General features: G+C 56.2%; 1 protein-coding gene across 1 annotated transcript in view; it reads right to left on the bottom strand.

Annotated features, from left to right (window-relative positions):
- CDH22 (cadherin 22) overlaps positions 1 to 22,461 on the bottom strand; it is a 122,583-nt gene that overhangs the window by 68,246 nt on the left and 31,876 nt on the right. Inside the window, exon 2 of the mRNA XM_045444393.1 lies at positions 279 to 932. Within this exon, the coding sequence (XP_045300349.1) occupies positions 279 to 533 (255 nt within the window). The 5' untranslated portion in view covers positions 534 to 932. The remainder of the gene's footprint in view (positions 1 to 278; positions 933 to 22,461) is intronic.

Below are 22,461 nucleotides of genomic sequence, written 5' to 3'. Positions count from 1 at the left end.
TCTGCAAACTTGCTCCTACATTCTAGATGCAAGACGGGGGGCCTGGGTTTACCTACTAGCACTCTCCGAGACGCACCGGGGAGAGGGACCGGAGGAGGGCGTGGGGCAGCGGAGGGAAGCGGCGGGCAGGACCCCGTCGTCTGCCCCAGGCGGGGCGCGGCTGGGCGGAGGCACCAGGGACTGGGACGGGGGTTAGGGGAGCTGGGGTCCCTCGCGCCTCCCAGTGGGTGTCTCCGGGGTCCAGGGCGCGGGGCAGCGGGTGCGGGGGCCCACTTTACCTTGCCCACGTACAGGGGCTCGGTGCCCGTGTACTCCTCCACCACGAAGAACTGGTTCCACACCCAGCCGCGCTTGACGCGGCCCGCGCCGGGCGCGCCGTCTTGCCGAGCCCCGGGCGTCGCCGGCGCGGGTGTGCCCGCCGCCCACAGGCGTCCCGGCAGCGGCGGCGGCGGCGGCAGCAGCAGCAGCAGCAGCAGCGCGGGCGACAGCGCGGCTCCCGCCCGGAGCCCCCGACCGTCGGGCCGCGGCCTCATGCTTGGCGTGCGCCGGGCCGGGGCCCAGGAGCATGGACGGGAGGCACCAGGGCGTCGCCGCTCGGTGGCAGCACGGAGCGGCGCCGCGTCACATGGTGGCTTCAGCGCGGCCGCCGGGGCGCCGCCCCCGACGGGGCACCCGGACAGGCCCGCGGCCCTGCGCGCCGCCCAGCGGCGGGGGCGCCCGGCTGCAGGGGGAGGGGGCGCGGCCGCTCCCGGGGCATGGACTGGCCCCCGGGGTCCCCGCCCGCGCCCCCCTCGCGCCGCCGCGGCCGGATCACCAGGCGGCGCCCCCGCGGCTCCCGAGACAGCCGTGCGCCATGGTCCCCGCGCGGAGGGGTGCTGGTTGCGGCCGGGCGGGTCCCTGGAGGACTAGGGGCCGTCCCGACCGGACCGATCCTGCGAGAGAAACAAGAGAAACGTCAGAGGGGGCGCCTTGTGGTGGCAGGGCTGGTTAAGTCGATGGCTCTTCTTTTAGGTACTAATTAGGCACCTGCTGTGACCCGTCGTGATCCCGGCCTTCTTGGGCCAGGGTCTGGTCTGCCCCTTTTCCCCACCCCCACCCCCAGCCCCAGCCCCAGCCCCCAGCCCTGGATCCTTCCTTTCTTTTTTTTTTAAATTTTTTTTTCAACGTTTATTTATTTTTGGGACAGAGAGAGACAGAGCATGAACGGGGGAGGGGCAGAGAGAGAGGGAGACACAGAATCGGAAACAGGCTCCAGGCTCTGAGCCATCAGCCCAGAGCCGGACGCGGGGCTCGAACTCACGGACCGCGAGATCGTGACCTGGCTGAAGTCGGACGCTTAACCGACTGCGCCACCCAGGCGCCCCTGGATCCTTCCTTTCAACTCCCATCACACACCTGTCCTCTCTCAGCCTCCGCCCACTTTCTCACGGCCCAGGTCCAGCTCCTTCCCCGTGGTCCTCCCTCCAGGAGCCCCCATGCCCACCGGAGCAGGGCCCTTACCAGCTGTTCCCCCTGACGCTGGCTGACAATCTAGCCCAGCCCAGCCCCTGGAAATCCCCCACCCCAGAGAGGGAGCAGGTCCTTCTAGAAGGGGTCTTCAAGGGCTGCCAAGACCCAGGCCTCCTGGGTGCACAGAATCCAGCACCCAGCCTGCCACCCACACTCCTGCCTTCTCACAGCAGGTGAGAGGTCACTTCATCCAAACCAGGAGCCCAAGGAAGGCCCTCGGATCTCCTGCTCGTCCCTGCACAGCCCCTTTCAGAGATGGGGCACATGAGTCCCCAACGGCCTTGCTTGGAGGTGTCGAGTGACTTTGGGCAGGGCCACAAGCCCTCTGAGCTTACCACGGTGTCTCCACATTCCCCCAGAAAACATGCCTCGTGCAGGGTCTGAGACACACTTCTCCTCCCCCCACCCCCACCCTGGACCAGCACCGCGGTCCCCAGATCAATCCATCTCTCCCTCCCTCACCCCTCCATCAGATCCTGCTTTCAGCAAAAAAGGATCTGAGGGACTAACTCCTACTCAAGCCATAATGATGAATAATGGCTTAATGTGGGTGTTTACAGGGGACAGCAATGCTGCTTTAATGGAGGAATTTTAGGCACCGACAAGAGTGAGTGGAGGTGAGGGGCTCAATCTCCACCCCTCTCCCCAAGCCCAGTTCAGCTCATTCAACAACTCAATTCCACGGGGCATCGGCTTGGCCAGGTTTGGGCTGGACAAAAATAAGTTCACAGTTTAGAGGCGTGGGGATGAGACCTCCCAATAACAACCTAAATGCCAGGCGGAGTGTGAGCAGGGCTGTAAGAGGGGCTCCGGGAAGGGAGTGGGCACCTGTGTCTGCAAGGGGAAGGTGGGTGGGAGGGAATTAGGGCTGTTTCTTGGAAAAGGGGGCATCTGAGCCGGTGGGAAGAAAGGGCAGAGGAGCAGAGGCAGGCAGTCTAGGAGGCGTCCGGCTGGTGGGGGGAGTTAGGTTGGAAGCATGAGGGGTGTGGCTGGGCAGAGGTCCACCTGCGGGTGACCCAGGTGGCTGGAATCTCGGGGGGCAGAAGAAATGTAGACCACCCCCTATGACCCGGCACCAAAGAGGCCAGTTCTCATCCCTTTAACTGACTTGTGTGAGTCACGGCAGCTGTGAAGGTTGGTGTTTTATACCCGTTTTGCAGATGCTTGATTCCCCAGTGCTCTTGCCGGGCACGGGCACCAGAATTTCCTTATGAAAGGGGTTCCGGGTAGGGAGTCTGTTGGAAGGGGGAACGTAGGAGGTTGACGCTGCATTTGAGAGCCTCACAGCCCCTGGGGAGGAGAGGAGGGAGGAGTCCCGGACATGCTGGTCCCTCTTTCCCTGCAGGCCCCACCCTGAACTAACGGAGGTCAGGAGGGCCCGTGACCCTGCTGCGAGCACCCCCAGCACCCCGTCCCACCCCCTCCTCACCGCTCTGTAGGGCCTGGGCGTGAAGGCGGAGCAGAGGCCTGAAGACACCCCCCTCCCCTTGGGGCCCTGCTCTGTGATCCCGGAGATGTGCTCCGGCCTCTGGGGAGCTGTCTCTGATTCCCCACGTTACAGCCTGGGCCGGTCGTAATGAGGTTGGAGTTATGGGTGAGGAGAGGAGGCATCGCTCCGCAGCCTTCATTTCCTGGAGCTTATGACTTCCCTGCGGGCTCGGCAGGAACTGTTCCCCTGACTCCATCAGGCAGTTCCAGGACCCATCAGGGCCCTGCAGGGACGCAGAGGGGAGGGGCCGGCTGGAGGGCGGGTGGGGGGGGGGCGCTGGGGCCACCCCTGGGGACAGCTGCGGAGGCGAGGCGCAGGAGGTGGGAACAATGGGAGATTCCCCCCCACCCCGTGTTTGCAGGCACCCCATCGCCGCTCTCCCTCCTTCCTTTCCTTTCTTTACACCACCTTTTCAAAGATTCTATCATTCATTCGTTCATCAAACACTAGCATCTACTACAAGTGGGGAGACAGAAATGCATGCATTCATGCATTCATTCATTCATTCATTCAACATACTTTCAAAATCGTTTCTCTGTGAAGACCGCAAGATACAATCAGTTGCTCAGCTATATATCAGGAGAGAGATGCATTTCTTCTGGTTATTCATTTACTCTTTCAACAACTATTTACCACACCTCCCTGATGCCGGCCCCTGTGCTGGGCCCTGGAGACAAAGCAATAAACAAAATAGTCCTGGCCCTCTTGGAGCTGACCTTCTAGTAATAAAGGAAAGAAATCTACCATATAATTTCTGGGGGTGAGAAGCGTTACGAAGGAATACAAAACAGGAAAAGGGGAGGAAGAGAATGATGGAAGGGTTGGAGTGGGTGTCTTACTCTAGATGTGATATCAGGGAGGGCCTCTCAGAGGAGGTGATTTTTGGCTGATCTGGAAGGATGAGAAGAAGCCTGGCACAAAATGGTTCCACGCAGAGGGAACAGCACATGCAAAGGTCCAGAGGCTGGAATAAGCCGAGGAACAGGAAGGAGGCCACTGTGGCTGGTACAGAGCAAGAGGGTGGCTGCAGATGAGTTGGCCATTTTATTCTGTGTGTGCAGAGAAGGGCTTGGGGGAGTTTTATACAATAAAAACCACAGGAGACCGAAACGGTCTATGGCCATAAGGGGATTTCGTGATGGAAGGCCCTCAGCACAGAAGGGCCAAGCACAACACAGTGGGCTGTGGGGTAGAGGAGGTGTCACCTGACGTTCAAGTGCAAGAAGGATTTGGACACATGGAATTCGGGCTCTTGGGGAAGAAGGAGCGTTCTGTGGAAGGTCTACGGGGGGGCAAAGGCCAGAGGTCAAATTTCACTTCAGAGAAAGCAGAATTCAAGAGTGGCGGAGTGCGGTCTCGAACCCAGGCTTGGATTCCCCTTGGCGTGGGGCACCTTTGAAGGACTAGGAAAAGTCACCCCTCTCAGTGATAACAGCCCCGTGCCGGGCGGTGGGGGGACATGCTGAGTGGGACAAGGGTGGCTGCATCTCGGCCCCAACCTGCCGCCCTGGCTGGGCCCCCTTGGGCAGGGCACACCCAGCACTATGGTTTGAGGGGGGCCCTCTGAGCCCCCCACCTGTGTCTCCTCCCCGGGCCTTCATCCCGCCCACTTGGGCCTCTCTCAGGCGCTGGCCTGGCCAGGGTCCCCAGCCACCTGCCAGGACTCCTGCAGCCACTTCGGCCTCTTCTCTCCCTCCCTCCTCCCTTTCCTGCTCCAGCTACGTTTCCTGAGTGGGTGTAACCACAGGACCCTGTCCTGGCATTCAGTCCTTCACTGGGGGCCACTGTGGAGCCTCTGGCCTGCATTCCCATCTGCCAGGGTTTCCCAGGAGATCTTAGGCATGCTGGTGGCTTTCTCTAGGCTGCAGGTCTCAACCTGCCGCGCAGTTGTTTAATCCCAAGTGGGATTAAAAGCCAAGCCCCAGGCTGGCTCAGTAAACGTCGGCTGTGCTCTCTCCACTCTTCAGCCTCTGCTCCTATAACCTATGTGCTCTGGGGCCCGTGTGCGCGTGTGTGGTTCCTGTGTGTGTGCGCCTGTGCCTGCAATCATGGACGTCAGCGTGTGTGCGTGTATGTGGTGCACATTCACTCATTCCAGAGATATTCGTGAATTTCCACTCTGTGCTGCTCTAGGCACAACAAGAAACGGGTAGAGTCCTCGCCCTTGCAAGTCTAATGGGGGACAGACGGTAAACAAATAAATAAAGAAACCAATAAATAACATGATAGATCATGGTAAATGCTATCGAGGGAAACAAAGCAGGGTAAGTGCCAGAGTGGGGGGATTTGCTCTTTCTCTCAATCGTCGGTATAAATGAGAATTCATACAAGGTGGCCATGGAAGGCCTCACTGCTAAGGTGACATTTGAACAGACCTCCAAAGGGAGGGAGGGAGGGAGGGAGGGAGCTGTGCACACAGCTGGGAGAAAAGCATTGCAGGTGGCAGGAACGGCAAGTGCAAAGGCCCTGAGGTCAGTGTGTGTTTGGTGTGCGGGAGGAACAGCAAGGAACCCCTTGTTGCTGAAGCGGAGTGACGGGGTGTGAGCGGCAGATGAGCTCGGAGAAAATACGGAGGTGGGCATCAGAGTCTGCTGCGTCTTCTTTGGGTTTTTACTGTCCGATGGGACCCCTACCCTGGGAGGGTTTGAACAGAATGATGTGATCTAATTTATGTTTTCAAAGATCATACTGGCGGGGCGCCTGGGTGGCTCTGTCAGTCGAGCGTCCGACTCCCGCTCAGATCTCGCGGTTCGTGGGTTCAGGCCCCACATCGGGCTCCCTGCCGTCAGCATGGAGCCTGCTTTGGATCCTCTGTCCCCCTCTCTCTCTGCCCCTCCCCCGCTTGCACGCGCACGCATGCTGTCTCTCTCTCTCTCTCAAAAATAAATACAGACATTAAAACAAATGTAAAAGATCATGCTGGCTAGCTATCGTGTGCAAAATAGAAGGAAGCCGGGGCTGGAAGGGGCTGGGGGTGCCGTTTCAATAATGCAGAGGGGAGGTGAGGGTGGCGGGGACAGCGGGGGCTGCTGAGAAGGGAAGCTGTGTGGCAGGCTATGCTGTGGGTCGGAAATGGGGCGCCAGGGGAAGAGGAACCAAGCACGACCACCCTGCAGCCTCAGTGGCGGGAGTGGGGGGGGTTCCGGCTCCCCGAGCTGAGGACAGCTGTGGGCAGAGCAGAGGTTGGGGGGGGATCAGGAACTCCGTCTTGACGTGTTACATTCAAATGCCTCTTAGGCGTCCAGCAGTGACATCAAACAGCCCAGGGCACCTTCTGCCAGGAGCTCAGGAGCGGGGTCCTGGCTGCAGGCGTGCATTTGGGAACTTGGACGGTATTTAGAGCCGGGACTGGGTGAGCCCACGAAGGACTGAGCGCAGGTGGAGAAGAGGTCCGGCACCTCAACCACGTCCTCTGGGAGAGGGTGGAACCAAGGAGACTGAACAGGAGGAGAGAGGAGGGCAGGGGAGGGGAGCCAAGGGGAGGGGGGTGGTCCTGCTGTAAGGAGGAAGGGGTCATCAGGCGTGCGGACTGCTCTCTCAGGCGAGCGACCGTCTGTCCAGCTTTGCCCGTGACAGTCCTGCTTTACATCCGGTGTCCCGGCAAACCTGTTATAGTGTCCCGCCCCCTTTTGCTCCTAGTTTAGATGACGGACTTATATGGTCATCCTACCGCCAGGTCAAGTCCGCTGTGGACTTCATTGAGTGGACCGTCGGTCTTGGCCACATGGAGGTCACCGGTGGCCTCGATGAAAGCTAGTTTGGTGGCGCGGTGGGTGTGCAGGCTTGAATGGAGTGGGTTCAAGAGAGACTGGGAGGCGGGGAGGCAGAGACATAGGTGGGGGTGGGTGACAGCCCCTCTAGGGATTTTTTAAGGTCACTTTCGCCTGATCCCCCAGCTCCCACCCCTACCGCAGCAGTCTGCTGGGTTTTATGGTATGTAAAAGAGACAGATGGTGGGGACGCCTGGGGGGCTCAGTCGGTTGAGCCTCCGACTTCGGCTCAGGTCATGATCTCACGGTCTGTGAGTTCGAGCCCCGCGTCGGGCTCTGTGCTGACAGCTCGGAGCCTGGAACCTGCTTCACATTCTGTGTCTCCCTCTCTCTCTGACCTTCGCCACTCACGCTCTCTGTCTGTCTCAAAAATAAACATTAAAACAAAATGTTTTAAAGAGACAGATGGGAAATACAGCCTTGGCCAGCTGCTAATAGCCAGTCCCTTTCCCAGTCCTGTCTTGCTGCGATTCTGTCTCAATATTCACAGAATATTGAGCTTGGCCATATGCTCACCCCCTCCCCTATGAATAGTGATTCATCTAAAGGAGCGAGAACCTTTCTCCTCTCCCCACCAGTGATTGGTTTAGAAAGTACCATGTGACACAATTCTGGCCAATGAGATCTGAAGGGATAACTGCTAGAGAACTTCTGGGAATTGTTTGCTGCTCTTTAAAAAGAGATGCCTTGAGGAGAAACTTTTCATTTTCTGCGTGTGTGAAGAGGTGATGGCTGGAGCTACAGCAGCCATTTTGGGACAATGAGGGAAGCCCCCCCCCTCCCCACCCCCCCACCCCGCACCCCCCTCCGCAAGAGGCTAAAGGGACTAAGTAAGAAAGAGGGTACAGTCCGTGGCTTTGATAATGTTGTTGAGCCACTGACTTTTCCCACTGTGGGCCTTGAAGATCCAGTGCCCTACTTCGAGCCCCTACTTCCTCCAGACTCTCATTCTCTCTCCTCCAAACTCCCTCAGACCTGTCTGCCTGAATCTTCTCTGGGGGTTCGGTGTCAGCTGTGATGGCAAGCTTCTGGAGGACAGAAGGCACGGCCATTCCTTCTGTCCCTCCCTGCCCCTTCCCGCACACGCCTGCCAGAGCCAAGCACAGAGCTGGGTGCTGGGAAGGACTCCAGAGAATGTCGCCTCGGACAGACTGTGGGAGCTGCTTGGGCAACATTCTTTCCCTCTCACTGAGGGACTGGCAGGCTTGCTGATTTGCTGTGGCCTTGTCTATGCTCCGGGCATCACTGCCACTGCCCACACTGTGTCCTTCCAGAGTCTAGGCTGGGTGGCCAGCGTGTCCTCTCTTGATTTCTCCGTGCCCTGGTGCCATTGTTGCCAAGGCTGTCCGACTGCCAGCTCCGTGGCTCCAGGCCCTCCTTTGTCATCTGGCTGTCTCCCTGGGGACAGAGGAAGGGCTTCTCATCCTACCCATCCCGCGTTTGTTTCCCAGCCTGTGTCTGTGCCAAGACCAGGAAGAGGGGCTGGGCACCGTGACCCCCAGGCGGGACAAAGCAGGGGAGACGTCACGGTGCAGCCAGGACCTCCTGACCTCTGCCTCCTCCCCACGGTTCCTGATCATCTTCTTAGCCCCTCTCTCTGGGGCAGAATTTAGCGCTCAGGGGGCCTAAGAGGATGGGGTCCAAAGTCAGACCAGGGTTTGAGTCCTAGCTCCGTTACTGTATGCTCACCTTGGCAGTTTGCCCCGTTTCTCTGAGCCTCGGTTTTCTCATCTGAAAAAGGGGCTAATAGTGCTCATCTCCTCCGGCCGGTGGGAAGGCCAAATAGGACGACACCCATGAGGGCGTCTACAGCCTTTGGCAGTCAATGTTGGCTGATGAGATAATAAGGACTATGGTCACCATTCCCGCTAACTCGACTACTCCTGGACCCCTAATTTGTACATAGTATCCTGACCAGGTGAAAGGGGCTCAGAGGTATTTTTCTGCTCATTCATTTAGTCACTCATGCGTGTATTTAACAACCGCTCTGGGGCCCACGGGCACACCTCGCTGCAGGAAGAGGGAAGGCGTGTGCAGGGTAAGGGGGTTCCTCCTGCACGGGTGCAAGGCTGGTGCCCGAGACGAGGGCCACGCAGGGAGAGGCAGCTCATTCATTTGTTCGTGCATTCGTTTACTCCCCCCGCCCCGCCCCCTGGCTTGGCGTGGATGCGTCCTCTCTCCCTGCCCACCTGGCTCCCAGGTTTGCCAGCGGGAGCCGTGCCTGGCAGCCTGGCTCCTGTCTGCACTCTCTGTGCTTGGCTGCTGTCTTCTCCCTGGGGAGAAGGAAAATTATTTCTACCAGCTCAGTGCTCTCCCTTCCGGCCAGAAGGGATCCTAGCGTAAGGCAGGAGCTGTTGGAGGGGCCACCCCGTCTCTGCTCGCCGCTCTTGCTTCCCGCGGCTCCCGGGTGGAGGGCCCCACGAAGTCGCCAACAGAACAGACTAGTTATTGCCTCGCGTGCCTCAGGGCACCTGTGTGCCGGGGCCCATGTGTGCTCAGCACCCGGTCCCAGGGGCGACTCCCGGCATGTGTGGGAGCTCAGCAAGTGTGGCGCGAGGGGCCGCATGGGTGTCTGCTCTTGTGGGCTGAGCCCACGGGCTATTTCTGGGGCCGTGGGTGTGATGCCAAGCTCAGCAGTGTCCTGCTGGGGTGGGGTGGGGGTTCACATCTCTGAGTGTGTTTGGGGGTCGAGTCAGGATGCACCAGAGCTTCTGGGCTTGGTAGCCAGACCATTAGCTAGGGAGGCAAAGGTGGGGGGCCAGGGGAGAGGGAACGAGTGGGGCGGGGCCATACGCACCCCATTCACGCGGTCACCCCATCTGCAAAGGCTGCTCCAGGGGCCCCCAGTCTTGTCCCCCCCGCCACGCTGAGCGTAGATTTGCCCTCACGAAGCCCAGCTCGGTCTGAAAGTTTCTCCCGGGCCAAACGTTCCCTGGCTTTCTTTCACCTTCAAGGTAAAGTTAGTTAGTTACCATTCAGAGCAACAAAGGGACTTTCACGCTCAGGGGCTCTGCACACGATCCTTGGAGGTGAGCACTCCTATCTGCGCTCATTTTCCAGATGAGGAAACCGAGGCGTGATGAGGTCGTGTGGCACGATGTGGGGCTGGGGTTTGGACCCTAGGCTGTTAGGTTCAGAGCCTGTCTGTTAGCCACCACACACGCGGCGGCTCAAGGCCCCGCGAGATCTGGACTTGCCCCCTCTGCATTATCGTCGCCGTATCTGACACGTGCAGGTGCGGAGGGCACCACCCGCTCTTTCCTACTGTCGTGCCTCAGGGCCTTTGCTTCTGCTGTTCCCTCTGCCAGGACGCTCTCTCTCCCTTGTTGCCCCACGTCCAACCCTGACCCGGTTCCTCCCCTCCGCACAGTCTCTCTGTCTCCTCCCCCAAGCCCCCGTGAGCTCACTTATCTGAGCCATGGCTCAGAGCCAAATTCGCCCTTGACTGGCCTCAGCACCTGGCCTGCTGGCTGCGGGCGCCCCCGTTGCCGCTCTGCGCCCTCCGATTCATACCTCTGTGCCCCGCTCAGAGTGGCCACTACTGAATGTGTGAGGGAGTGGGCACCAGAGGGTGTGGATGGCTGGCTGGACAGAAGGGCAGGTGACGGGGGTGCCTGTTTACTGCCACGCCACCAGACTGCCCTTCTGTGGCACACCTCCTTCTGCTTATTCCGTTTTCTGAGTCATCAGATATTCGTTGAGCACCTACTATATACCGGGCACTGTGTTGGAGGCTAAGGATGTAGCATTGGGTGAATCAGGGTCTCGTGGCCATGCCCTTCCGGGGTGTGTGTGTGTGTGCGCACGTGTGTGTGTGTGTGTGTAAGGGGACATATTTATTAAGCCAATATTCTCAGGTAAACGCACAATTCTCCACAACCAGAAAGTACAGCCTTCCCTCCCCCCACCGTATTTCCCAGGGGATACGATCTCCTTAGGACCGGGTGGGGCCGGGGAGGGGCAGTCCGCTGAGACAGGGGTTTTGACCTGATGCATAAAGAAAGCACAGATGACCTCACTGCAGGTAACAGAACGAGCAAAGCCACATTTGAGGGCCTGGGAGCTCAGGGGCCAGAGCGCAGTGTGGACGGCGAGGCAGCTGCCCGTGGAGTTTCAGGAGTTCAGTTTCTGGCTCCAGAGCAACGAGAAGGCATTGAGCACAGGACAGGAAGCAGGGGACCAGTGAGACGGGGGTGGCAGTGTGGCCAGAGACCTCCCTCAGACCAGGGAGGCCATCCTGGGGTGGAGATAAGGTGACAGATATGAAATATTTAGGAAGCAAATGGGCCAGACTTGGTGACGGATCAGACGTGGCGAACGGGGTGGGGCGGGGGAGGGGGGCTAGATCAAGAGCGACCCATGATTTGGTTGTTTCAGCGGTTGGCTGTTGATCACCTCCTAAGAGCCGGGCACTGTTCTAGCACTTTGTGCCTCACCTTACTTACTGTTCCCAAGAAACCCAGGTGAGTCATCATCACCCCTTCGCAATCTCACTTCTCTCTGGAAAGAATGCCGGGGCAGTGGGACCCCCTGGGCTTTGTCCCAAACACGGCTCCTTTGGGGGACAGCCTTGGTGGATCTAAGGGATGGAGAAGGGAGACGGGCAGGCGGGTTGCACATACTGAGCTGATTCTGAGTCAGTGAGGATAATGACAGACAACATTCATAGAGCTTTTACTGTGTGCCAGGCACGGTGCCATCCAATTAGCTAATAATGAGGGGTAACAGTTCTCTGCAGAGCACTTTATGTCAGTGGTCTGACTGCATTGTCGCAGCAGCTGCCTTTAAAATTTCCATTACAGAGGAAGGGACAGCGGCTCAGAGAGGTTGAGGGACTTGTCCGAGGTCACACAGCTCATGGATGGTGGATCTGGAATTCAAACGGGCTGTGGTAGGGGAGGGAAAGGAGGATGGGCACAGGGGGCGTTCGGAGACTGCCGGGAAGGACAGGCCTGCGATTGGCTCTGAGCATGAACCATGTCCCTTCCCCCCAGTTCCTCCTGACCCTGCTCACCCCACGCCTGGGCCTGGCCTCCCATGCAACTTACGAACACGCACGTGTACGCATGCACCCGCACACGCATAGCCCTTGGCTGCCACGGCTCGCCTGCCCGGGGGCGTGGCTGCTCAGAACCTTCCGCCCCAGATGCCCCCGGCCTGCACCTGCCTGTCTGCCCTGCCCCCACCCTGCCCGCCTGCTGGTGCCGCAGGCAAAGTCCGCTGTACATCATGTTGACAGTAGAAATTACATCCCGAGCCGCTGTTTTACACCGCGCCCTGTCAGAACTCACCGCAGCCCAGTGATCAGGACAAATTGAATACCATCCTGGCCGTGTCAATATTTATTCCATTTTACAAACGCGGCCGGATGGGGGACAGGGCACGCTGTGGTACCAGCCAAGCATGGCCCCGGGAACCCCTTCTCCCTCTCACGCTCGAGCCGCCTCGTCCACCCTCTCCTCCCCTCTCCCTCCTCCTCTTTCTCAGCTTTTCGTGCGCAGTCAAAATCGTGAAACTCGACATCGCTACCCAAAAAGTGCGCAGACCATAAATGCAGAGTTGAACGAGGAATTAAACAAAGTAACGCATGTTGAAGTGCTCAGCACGGTGGTCAGCCACGGAAAATGAACCGCCCGTCGTGGATCCACCCGTCGATCCAAACACTGAAAGTGGCCCCCCTGCTGTGACAGGAGCCCACGGCTTCCCTCCATCCTGGCTTTTAGGACAACCAGCTCCTTGCCTCTCTTTACAGCCCATCACCCGATTACGCACTCTTAAAATCTCATTTTAGTTCTGCCTGTGCCTGAGCTTCATGTGGATGGAATCATACTCCTTTTTTTTTTTTTTTTTTCATTTTGCTCCTTTCTCTCGGCGCTTCGTTTTTGAGATTTGTCTTCGTGCTTGTGCGCGTGCCTTTTCACTGCCGTGTAGTACTCCCCCGCGTGGATGTACCACCATTTCCGTCTCCGCTCTGGCCACGCTCCCCTTTCCCTTCTTTCCCCTTTTCTCCTGCTGTTCTTCCAGTCAGTATCTTCCTTCCCTTCCACCTCCTTCTCCCCTGTTCCACCTCCTTGATGGTCTGTCTGCCCACACACACCTCATCCCAGCAGGGGATGGCATCCCACCCGGTGCCCCCTCTGGGTGTCTCCCTGCCCCCACCCAGTTCCTGGACTATGGGCTCCAGCCAGAGGGAGGGTCCCCCAGACCTGAGCCTATGACAGCTTATTGGTTGCAGGGGATCCCCGGGGGCAGCGACTGGGGTCCACGGCAGGGCCCCTGCCCTTGTGTATCCAGCTGCTATGCTGGCAACCTTGGGAGAGGAGGACTCCCGTCTTGCTCCCACCCAGATAGTAAAACACGATGCTCTGTCCAGGCTGAGAATTGAGGTGGTCCCCGGGCGCCTGGGGGGCTCAGACGGTTAGGCGGCCAACTTCAGCTGAGGTCATAATCTCATGGGTCATGAGTTCGAGCCCCGCGTTGGGCTCTGTGCTGTGTCTCCCTCTCTCTCTGCCCCTCCCCCGCTCATACTCTGTCCCTCTCTCAAAAATAAATAAACATTAAAAAAAAAAAAAAGAACTGAGGTAGTCCCAAGGGGCCCCACCGCCATCAGTAGGAGGCACAAAGAATGGCGGGGGGGGGGGGGGGTGGCGGTGGGGAAGAACCCGGGCCGGACAAGGGCCAAGCCCCACCCTCAGCTCTGCTCACTTAAAGTCTCAGGCAGCACCCATCCCGTGTCTAGCGGTGAATCTCACCTCCCCACCAGCAGAGGAGACCAGCCGACTGTGGGGGAGCCTTCCAAAAAGTCACCACAAAGCCCGCTTCCACACCCCAAGAGCATATCTGACACATTTCATTTGTCTCCCTTAGTCCCTTCTCTGCTTGGAGCTGCTCTGATGATGACATATTCAGGGTAGTTAATTTTTATTGCAACCCGAACAGATGACATTAAGGAATCTGTCCCTTTGCAGTACGGGGGAAAGCTCTCTAGACTGGAAGGCAAGTGGACTAGGTTGGAGCTTGGCTTTGATCCCCCCACGCTGGGTGACCTTGGGCAAGTCCTCACCCTCTCTGGGCTTCTTTACAATGAAAGGTCAAACTGTGATTTCCAGGAGCCCTCAGAGGGCCAGGGCCGTGCTGGCAGTGTTACAAGGGGGACTTGTTCAAGATGCACATCCTTGGGTCCCCGGAGCGTCTGATTCAGGAACGATGATCATAATACCAAGAGGCAACATTTATAGGGTGCTTTCTGTGTGCCAGGACTTGTATATTTGATGAGCTAAAAATAAAGAAGCCGCGCTTATTGGCCGGTGTGCTAAGTACTTTACGTGAGTTACCTTGTTTTACAGATGAAGAAGCTGGGTGCAGAGAGGAGAAGGAACTTGCTCTGGGCTACAGCCAGGAAGTGGGGAAGCCGGGGCCTGGACGAGGAAAGTCTGAGCCCGTCCTCGGTCTGGGCTAGCTCCCCAGCAGACTCTGAGGCTGACCTGGGAGCCCCGGACCAGGTGGTCAGAAGCGGCGAAACGGAGATCAAGCCCCGTGCACCTACTGTGAACAACGCATCTTGGTAGTGAGTCATCGAGATGTGTGTGAAGGCCCCCGCCCCCGCCCACACCCCCAACCAGCATGAGCTCTTATGGTTAATATCTTAGGCCACCCCCACACCAGCCTCCCGAGATGGGCTTTCGCCTCTCCAGTTACTGATGAAAAAACAGAGGCACCAAGAAGAGGTCGCGTGCTCTAGACCACGTGGCTAAGGGTCTCGTGGGCTTTTACCCTAGGACACTGCTTCCGTTACCCCCTCTCCCCTGCACCTAACAGATGCTGAGTCACACACACACCCCCCCCCACCAACTTTCTGGGCCTCAGTCTTCCCAGCTGTAAAATGGAGGTGTTGGACTCATGGGCTGGGAGTCTGGCATCCCAGCTTCTGCCCCTAACGCCATAGCTCTTAGGTAGGTTTCTTCCTTCTCTGGGTCTCCCCATCTGGAAAAGAAGTCTCTGTGACCCTATCCCAACACTTCACACAGTCGCTGCTTTAAAACAAGCCTCCCGGTGATGGAAAGCCTCAGGTCTGCCTCCCTGGAAACAGGCTCCAGGGGAGAGGTTTCCTGGGGGGAGGGTCGTGAGGAACACCGCGGAAGGGGTGAGGAGAAGGTGAACCCGGATGCTGTCCCAGAAGGGATCTCAGCCGATCCGCGGGCACTCTGGAGCTGCAGTGCTCCCAGTTGAGGAAAGAGGCCAGCCTCCCAATCCGTGCATCTGCCAGACATCGGAAGTAGGTTGCCCACCCCTCCAGAGGGCGTGACCTTGAGCGAGACAGCTCCCTTTGGCTTGGGCAGTCAGTAGCTGCTGTCACAGCCGTCCTGGGCGGTCCGTTCTGCTACATAAAATCTGCTGAAAAACCCGGGGCCGGGCCTCAGCTCTGGAGATGACAGCAGACACGATGTGGCCTGAGCCCTTGGCTTAGCCAGCCGGGCCCTGGCCCAGCTCTGAGCCCTGGTGCCCCGGCTCCACCGCCTGCTGTGTTCACAGCGGGATCAGCGCCCTAGATCTCGCTTAAAGCCAGGCCGCTGCCACCTGCCTTGCGGCTCATCTCCCGTGCTTCCCCGAGGTCCCAGCGATTATGCCACTGAAAATTCCGCTTTCATCTTGTCAACCTCGCAGTAAATTACAGGCCCGGGGAGGCGTGGGCCTCCTCCTTAAACAAGATTCAATTCCACTTAGCTGCCCCCCTTCCTGCCCCACACGTAGGTCCCTCCCTCCCACCACCCCGGGCGCAGGATTTATGGCCTCTCCTTGCAGGCAGCTGGTAACCATGGCAGGCTCCTTAGGGAGGCTTCAGGCTGGAGCCTCGTCAGCCCCAGACTCCAGTGCGGCCGCTTCCTCCTAGGATGGAGGGGAGAGGAGAGAGAGGCCAAGACGGCGGAAGGGGCTTCTGGAAGCCGAGGCAGAGAGATCACAGTAACCCCAGCAATAACAGGAACATCGATGCCGTTGCATCGACAGCTCTCACACTGCCCGTGATGCAGACCCTGTCATCACCCCCATTTTATAGATGGGCAAACTGGGGCCAACGAGCGTGAGGTCAAATGCCAAGGTCACATTCCAAAGAAGCATGCCAAGGCAGTGCCAGGGCTGGGGCACTTAAGCGCTGTGGCCACTGCCTCTTCCCCCAACTGCTGTTCTTGGAGGGATATAGAGTCTCTCAGGGGGGTTCAGGCCCTCTAAGACCTTGGCTCCCTCATCTGATGTCTGATTCTCTCTTAGATCTCAGCCCCTGCCCATATCCGCCCCCAGGGATGGGGAGATCACTGCCTCTCCAGAGGGCCCATTATCTCCCTAAGGACTAGACACAGTCTCCAAATAATTGATCAAGCCCTGTCACCTCTCAGAAGCATTGTTTTGGCATTTAAGGTCCTTCGTGATCCGGCTGCTAACTCCCTTCTGCTAACTTCTCTTTTGTGGGTCACCAACACTGCAGCCTGCCTCGGGATCTCCCCTACCTGCTCAGCGCTCAGCTCTGCTCCTGGGTCTTTTCTTATACTCCCCTCCCCCCGCCTCCACCTTACAATCGCTACCTCCCTTCATCCTTATCCCAGAATATCGGGGCTGGAAATCACTGCTGCCTCATTTTCCCGATGGAGACAGGCTCAGAGAGGGGATGAATTTCCCTAGTGTGCAGGGGGAGCCGGTGGGCCCAGATCTTCTGCCCATGAAAATAACAACCTGTAATGAAATAGCTAACATCCACTGCGTGCTTGATCCCCCTGTTCTAAGCATCTCACGTGTATAATCCACTTAATTCTTAACAACGCTATGAGGCAGATACTATTCTAGTGCCATTTTGCAGAGGGATGAAGTATGGAGAAGTCAGGTGACTTTCCTAATGTCACAAAGCCGGTCTGACGTCAGAGCTACGCCCCTAACCACGTGCTTCCCTTGCTCTGTGCTGCCCCTCCCCACACCACGTGGCTTGTTGGTGAGGGCAAGAGCAGACGCGGGTGCCCAGAAGAGCCAACATGCCAGCGAGAAGTAAGGATGGTTGATTTGCCAGGGGACACTGCCTGTCACTTGCGTTCTTGGGCCTGAGGCCTAAAGCCAACACTCCCCTGCCCCAAGCCCCGTTAGGGCTTGTCACTTTCCACTTCTGCAGCTTTCCATCCACGTCCCCAGGGACCTTCAGCATCGTCACTTCTTCCTCCTGGAGGCCAGGCCAGGATCTGATGCATCTCTACCTCCCAGAGCCTAACTCGGGGACCGGCACATTGTAGGTGCTCAATAAAGGCTTGCTCTTTTCTAACAGACTCAAGGAGGGCTTCCTGCAGCAGGTGACATTTGAACTGCTCCTGGAGGGATAGGTAGGGGGTCGCCGTATAGAACGGGGGGGAAAGTGGACTCCCACGTGTGAGGCGGAGGGAGGGGCTTGAGCAAAGTCTTGGAGGAAGGAACATTCAGAGCGTGGGAGTGGGGGCTGGGAGGAAGGAGGACAAGGACAGAAAAGTAAAGGGCGGCCAGGCTGAGCACCTTGGTAAAGGGCCGCGTCTCAACTTGGGTGGGAGCATCCATCACGACTTGTGCCTGGGACAGATGGGGAAAGGTCATAGGGACAGAACATTCCTCACGGGTCCTACATTCACAGGCCGAGGCTGCCCAGACTAGGCACAGGACCTCGTCTGGGGTGACAGATGGGCAGCACGGATGCCGGGGCTGAGGGGCATCTTACTTCATCTTCTCTCCTGACGAGCGATGGAGCCGGCAGAAACAGCATCTTCTTCCCTAATCTCCCGTCTCCGGCTGCGGAGAGACAGCAAGTGGGGCCTGGCACCTTGTTCAGACCTTAATCCTCTCCTTCCTGAGTTTAAAGCTACAGATTCTCGTCACGGATGCCCCGCCTCCAGGGAACACGGCAAGTACAAAAGAAAACGGAGCCTACGCGGAAGGCTACACTGCAGTGGCCGCAAAGGGGCCGCCGAGGTCCCAGAATCTGCATCCCCTTTACAGAGAACACAGGAGTCGGATCTGGACTGGACTCCAGACTCTGCTGCTACCAGCCGTGTGATCTCAGGCAAGTCCCTTCGCCTCTCGGAGCCTCAGTGTTCTCCTCTGTAAAATGGGTAACATAAATCTATCCAGGTTTGTTGGGAGGCTCAAATGGGTGCTGGATATAAAAGTAATCCTCTGGGAAGAGTCAAGTGCATGTGAGGCTTGATTACTATCATCCACTTGCAAGAGGAATAATAAATCTCTCGGAGTCGCAAAAGATCATAATAATCGGGGCGCCTGGGTGGCTTAGTTGGTTGAGCGTCGGACTTCGGCTCAGGTCATGATCTCACGGTTCCTGAGTTTGAGCCCCACGTCAGGCTCTGTGCTGACAGCTCAGAGCCTCCTTCGGATTCTGTGTCTTTCTCCCTCGCTGCCCTCCCCTGCTTGTGCTCTGTGTCTCTGTCTCTTTCTCTCAAAAATAAACATTAAAACAAAAAAATTTTTAAAAAGATAATAATAATAGCGGCTGTTTGTAGAGCGTTTACCACCTGCCTCTGCTTCCCCAGGTTGGGCCTGTTATAAACATCCATTCAGAGTCCCCACCCCAACTCCCTGAGACCGTCACTGTTATTATCCCCATCTTCGAGATGAGGGGACATAGCTGTCTCCATCATGACTGCCTTTTGCAATGGAGGAAACCTCTCTCCTGGCAGAGCACGGTCCCCTGATCCGGGTTCTAGAGCCCAATCATACCTCCCCTGCATCTGAGAAACCTCACACTGTGGATTCTCTCTTCTCCTGCCCTATCTTCCCCCTCTCTGATGGGCTCCTGGCATGACACCTGCTCAAGTACATTCCATCTTAAAAACAGCAGCAACCACAAAGAAGCACACACCTCCTAATACCTCCCAGCCCCTTCCCGTACCAACCAAACTTCTCTGAAGGCTGGCCGTACTCACTGTCTCCTTCACTCACCCCCTCCTCACTTCTCAGCCCACTGTCCACCTAGCTGTCATCCCCAGTGCTGCATTAGGATGGCTCACAGGGGTCGTCAATGGCTTCTGTCTTGCTAAATCCAACGGATGTTCTCCACCCTTCATGGTACTGGACCTGTCAGCAGTATTTGACAAGTGGGTTTCTTCCCACCCCTCGAATTACACCTGCGCTCCCCCCACCCCTTGCAAGTTCACATCCCTGCAGGCTCCTCACTCTTTGCTTACACAATGTCAGCCATGCCAGTGCCTCCAATTACCATCAATACCATGGTGACTCCCAACGTAGGCTCAACCTCCCTTCTGAAAGCCTGTAGATAAAAATACAGTTGCCTTCTCAACACGTCCACTTGTCCAAGATGCCTCGGAGACACCTCAGACCCAACATATCAAAAGCCAAATGTATGCTATTCCTCAATACTGGCCCTTTGCCTGGGTGCTCCACCTCATGAATGGTACCTATCTCTGTCCAGTGGTCCAAGCCAGAAGGCTGGAAGTCATGCTTGACAACTGTCACCCCTGTGCCCCCAATGGGCAATCTATCATTAAGTCTGGTTCACTGGTACAACTGAAATAACTCCTGAAGTTGACCACCCTGCATCATCTCCAACACTACCCTAATTCAAACGAGGGGTTCAGGATGACTCTTAGGTTTTTGCCTTGGCACCAGATGGTGTAACACTTGACCCTGATGGAGTGAATGAGGGGAGGGAAGGTTGAGGAAGGAAATAAGAATTCCTTTTTAGGCATGCTTGAGACTTTCACGAGACATTCAAGTGGAGATGTGTAGCAGGCAGTTGGATGCAACAGTCTGGGACTCCAAGGAGAGGGGACATAAATCTGAGATCATCAGTTTGTAGTGATATTTAATGCTGAGGAGATGAATGAGATCACTTGGGGAGAGACAGAAAGCAGGCCCAGAAGCGAGCCCTGGGGCACTCCAATATCAGAAATGAGATAGAGGGGAAAGGAGGCACAGAGACTGAGAAGACCTGCCAGTGAGGTTGGAGGCCATCCAAGAGACCGTGGTGTCATGGAAACCCAGAGTGGAATGAGAAATCAGCACGTCGAAAGCTGCTGAGAGGCAAGGTAGACTGAGGACGGAGAAGTGACTCCACTAGGCAATGCAGAGGGTGTTAGTGGCCTTGATGAGGTGTTGATGTCTGTCTATTCTGCTGGACTGTAAGCCCCACGAGGCAGGGAATATCATTTGTTTGCTCATGTCATACTGCTAGTGCTTAGCTCATTAGCATTGCTTTCTGGCATGTCTGTTTATCTTTGACTGTGTGTTGGCCATTGTAATTGGATTTTTTTTTTTTTTTTGGAGGAAGAATTTCAAATTCAGCATGAAGGTGTTTTCTTCCAAAGAGGATTTGCATTTGGCTGTGGTGCTACCATTCTGATATTGCTTTAAACAAAAATCCAAGGCTGAGGTTCCCTGGAATACCCAAGTAGTGTGGATGAGGCTGCCAATCCGTGATTCAAGGCTGGACTACATTTAGTTCACCCTTGCCCCAAGGGTGAAGCCCTCTGGAGTCCCAACTTGTTTCCGTAAGGATCTCCTTCTTGATTGCCCACCTTATGCAGGCCATGGACTTGGATTTCAATTCCCTTTATGCTGTGAGATCATCAAAAAATAAATTCAAAATTTCCGAGATCAGCAAATGCCCTCAGGACAAAAGCAGATTCTATGCTCTCAAACTTCTCTGGGTTTCTGTTTTCCCTTCAGTTTTGACCTAATAATGCCTGGTAATTCCTTACAAAGAGCTTACTTGTCAGCGCTTTGATGCTTTAATAAGATGGTTTTTCTATTTTATCCAGCATTCTTAGCTCTTTTCCGCTGAAGGGTTGGTCCAAAAAACCTAGCCTCCTGTTTCTAAACACAGAACTTGCTCATCTCTAGGGCTTGGCACTGTGCATGGCACATTGTCATGGCTCAGTGAATATGTATTGATGGAACGGATGAAGCGGACCCAGGTCTCCAACACCCCTGCTTCTGCTGATGCACTAGCCCTCACACTCCCAGGCCAAGATACTGACGGAGCACTGTGGTCAGAGCTCAATGAGCTGTGCAAAGAGGCAGGGCTGTGAGTGCGGAGCGGGGAGTGGGAAATCTCTGTGGGATGGGGAGGGACAATGGCAAGGGGTAGAGGATAGGATCAGGATGAGCACAAAGATGGAACTTGACGGCAAATTAGCCATTGGTTTAGGAAAGGAGAACCCACAGGAAGTGGCACTTTAAGTAAAGGCCCGTGTAAGGGATCCAGCAACCAAAAGTGGGCAGAGAAGCACGGGCCAGCCAGGGGAAAGTTGGAAGGCCAAGGGGGCGGGGGCCCTGGGCCCGCTGTGAAAGCAGAAGCAGAGCCCTGGCAGAAGGAGGGAGGAGAAACAGCTCTGTGAAAATGCACACACGATAATTGCGGAGAAGAGTATCTCCCCCAGTTTAAAAAAGCTCTCTCCTCTGAATTTTCCTTGGTCCCAGTTTCAAAGGAATTTTAATTGCAAAGAAAATTTGTCATCTCCCTGGGGGGAGAGGGCTCTGTAGCTTCCAACAGTCATGCCTGACGCTGATTCTTTCTCCAAACTGGAGATTTCCACGCTTTGGCTGCGTGGAAGCTGTCTGGGGATTGGGCAGCATGGAGGGAGGGGTGGGGGGGGAACAGGCCTCCTCGTGACTTTCTGTGGCCAGGCAGGCCGGGTTTGCAGCCAGGGGTTTCCTGGCCTGGGTCCTACACGAGGGTCTTTGGTGCCAAGTCGGTGACAGTCCTAAATCCTTTCTCCTCGAAACCCAGTGGGTTTATTTAATTAATGATGGCAATTAACAACTGGTCTCTTGGCCTTCCATCTTTGCTTTTGCTCTGGGCTCGTCTCTACCCAGCAACCCATTTGGAGAACGATTTGGGAGTTTCTTAAAAAGTTAAACATAAATCACCATACGATCCAGGAATTTCACTCGTAGGTATCTACCTAAGAGAAATGAAAACATATGTCCCCGCAAAGACTGGTAAGCAAATGTTCACAGCTGCATGATTCCAAATAGCCAGAAAGCGGAAACACTTAAAAATCTATCAACTGATGAATGGATGAACAAAGTGTGGTATATCCACACAGAGGAATACTATTAAGCAATAAAAAGGAACAAACTGCTGATATATTCTATCATAGGGACGCATCTTAAAAACATTATGCTCAGCGGAAGAAGCCAGAAGCAAAAAGAAACCCCACGTATGGTGCGGCTTCATTTACATGAAATGTCCAGAAGAGGCGAATCTATAGAGACAGAAAACAGATGAGTGGTTGCCTGGGGCTGGCGGTGGGAAAGGGGATTGACTGCAGATGGGCACGGAAAGATCTTTTTGGGGTAAGAGAAATGTAAAACTGGAGAGCAGCAGTGGTGGCTATAATTTACTAAAAATCATTGAACGCTCACAATGAGCAAATGTTACAGTATGTAAATTACACCTCAATAAAGCTGTCGAACAAAAATGGCTCCCGTTTCTCTCGGAATAAAAGTCATAGTCTCTACAAGGCCTTATGTGATCTGTACCCGTGGCCTCTTTGACCCAGCTCCCTCCCCCCCCCCCCCCCCACAACTTGGCTCCCACAGGCTGCTGGCCTTCTGGGTTGTCCTTGAACATAGTGGATGTGCTCCTACCTGACTGCCTTTGCAATGGCTCTTACCTCTGGCTGGAATGTTCCCCTCCCTAGACAGTTGCAG

This window comes from Leopardus geoffroyi, chromosome A3 (genome assembly GCF_018350155.1).
Source record: "Leopardus geoffroyi isolate Oge1 chromosome A3, O.geoffroyi_Oge1_pat1.0, whole genome shotgun sequence".
NCBI classification, from domain to species: Eukaryota; Metazoa; Chordata; class Mammalia; order Carnivora; family Felidae; genus Leopardus; species Leopardus geoffroyi.
The sequence above is the reverse complement of the archived record's forward strand: the minus strand, read 5'-3'. Positions and strand labels throughout refer to the sequence as shown.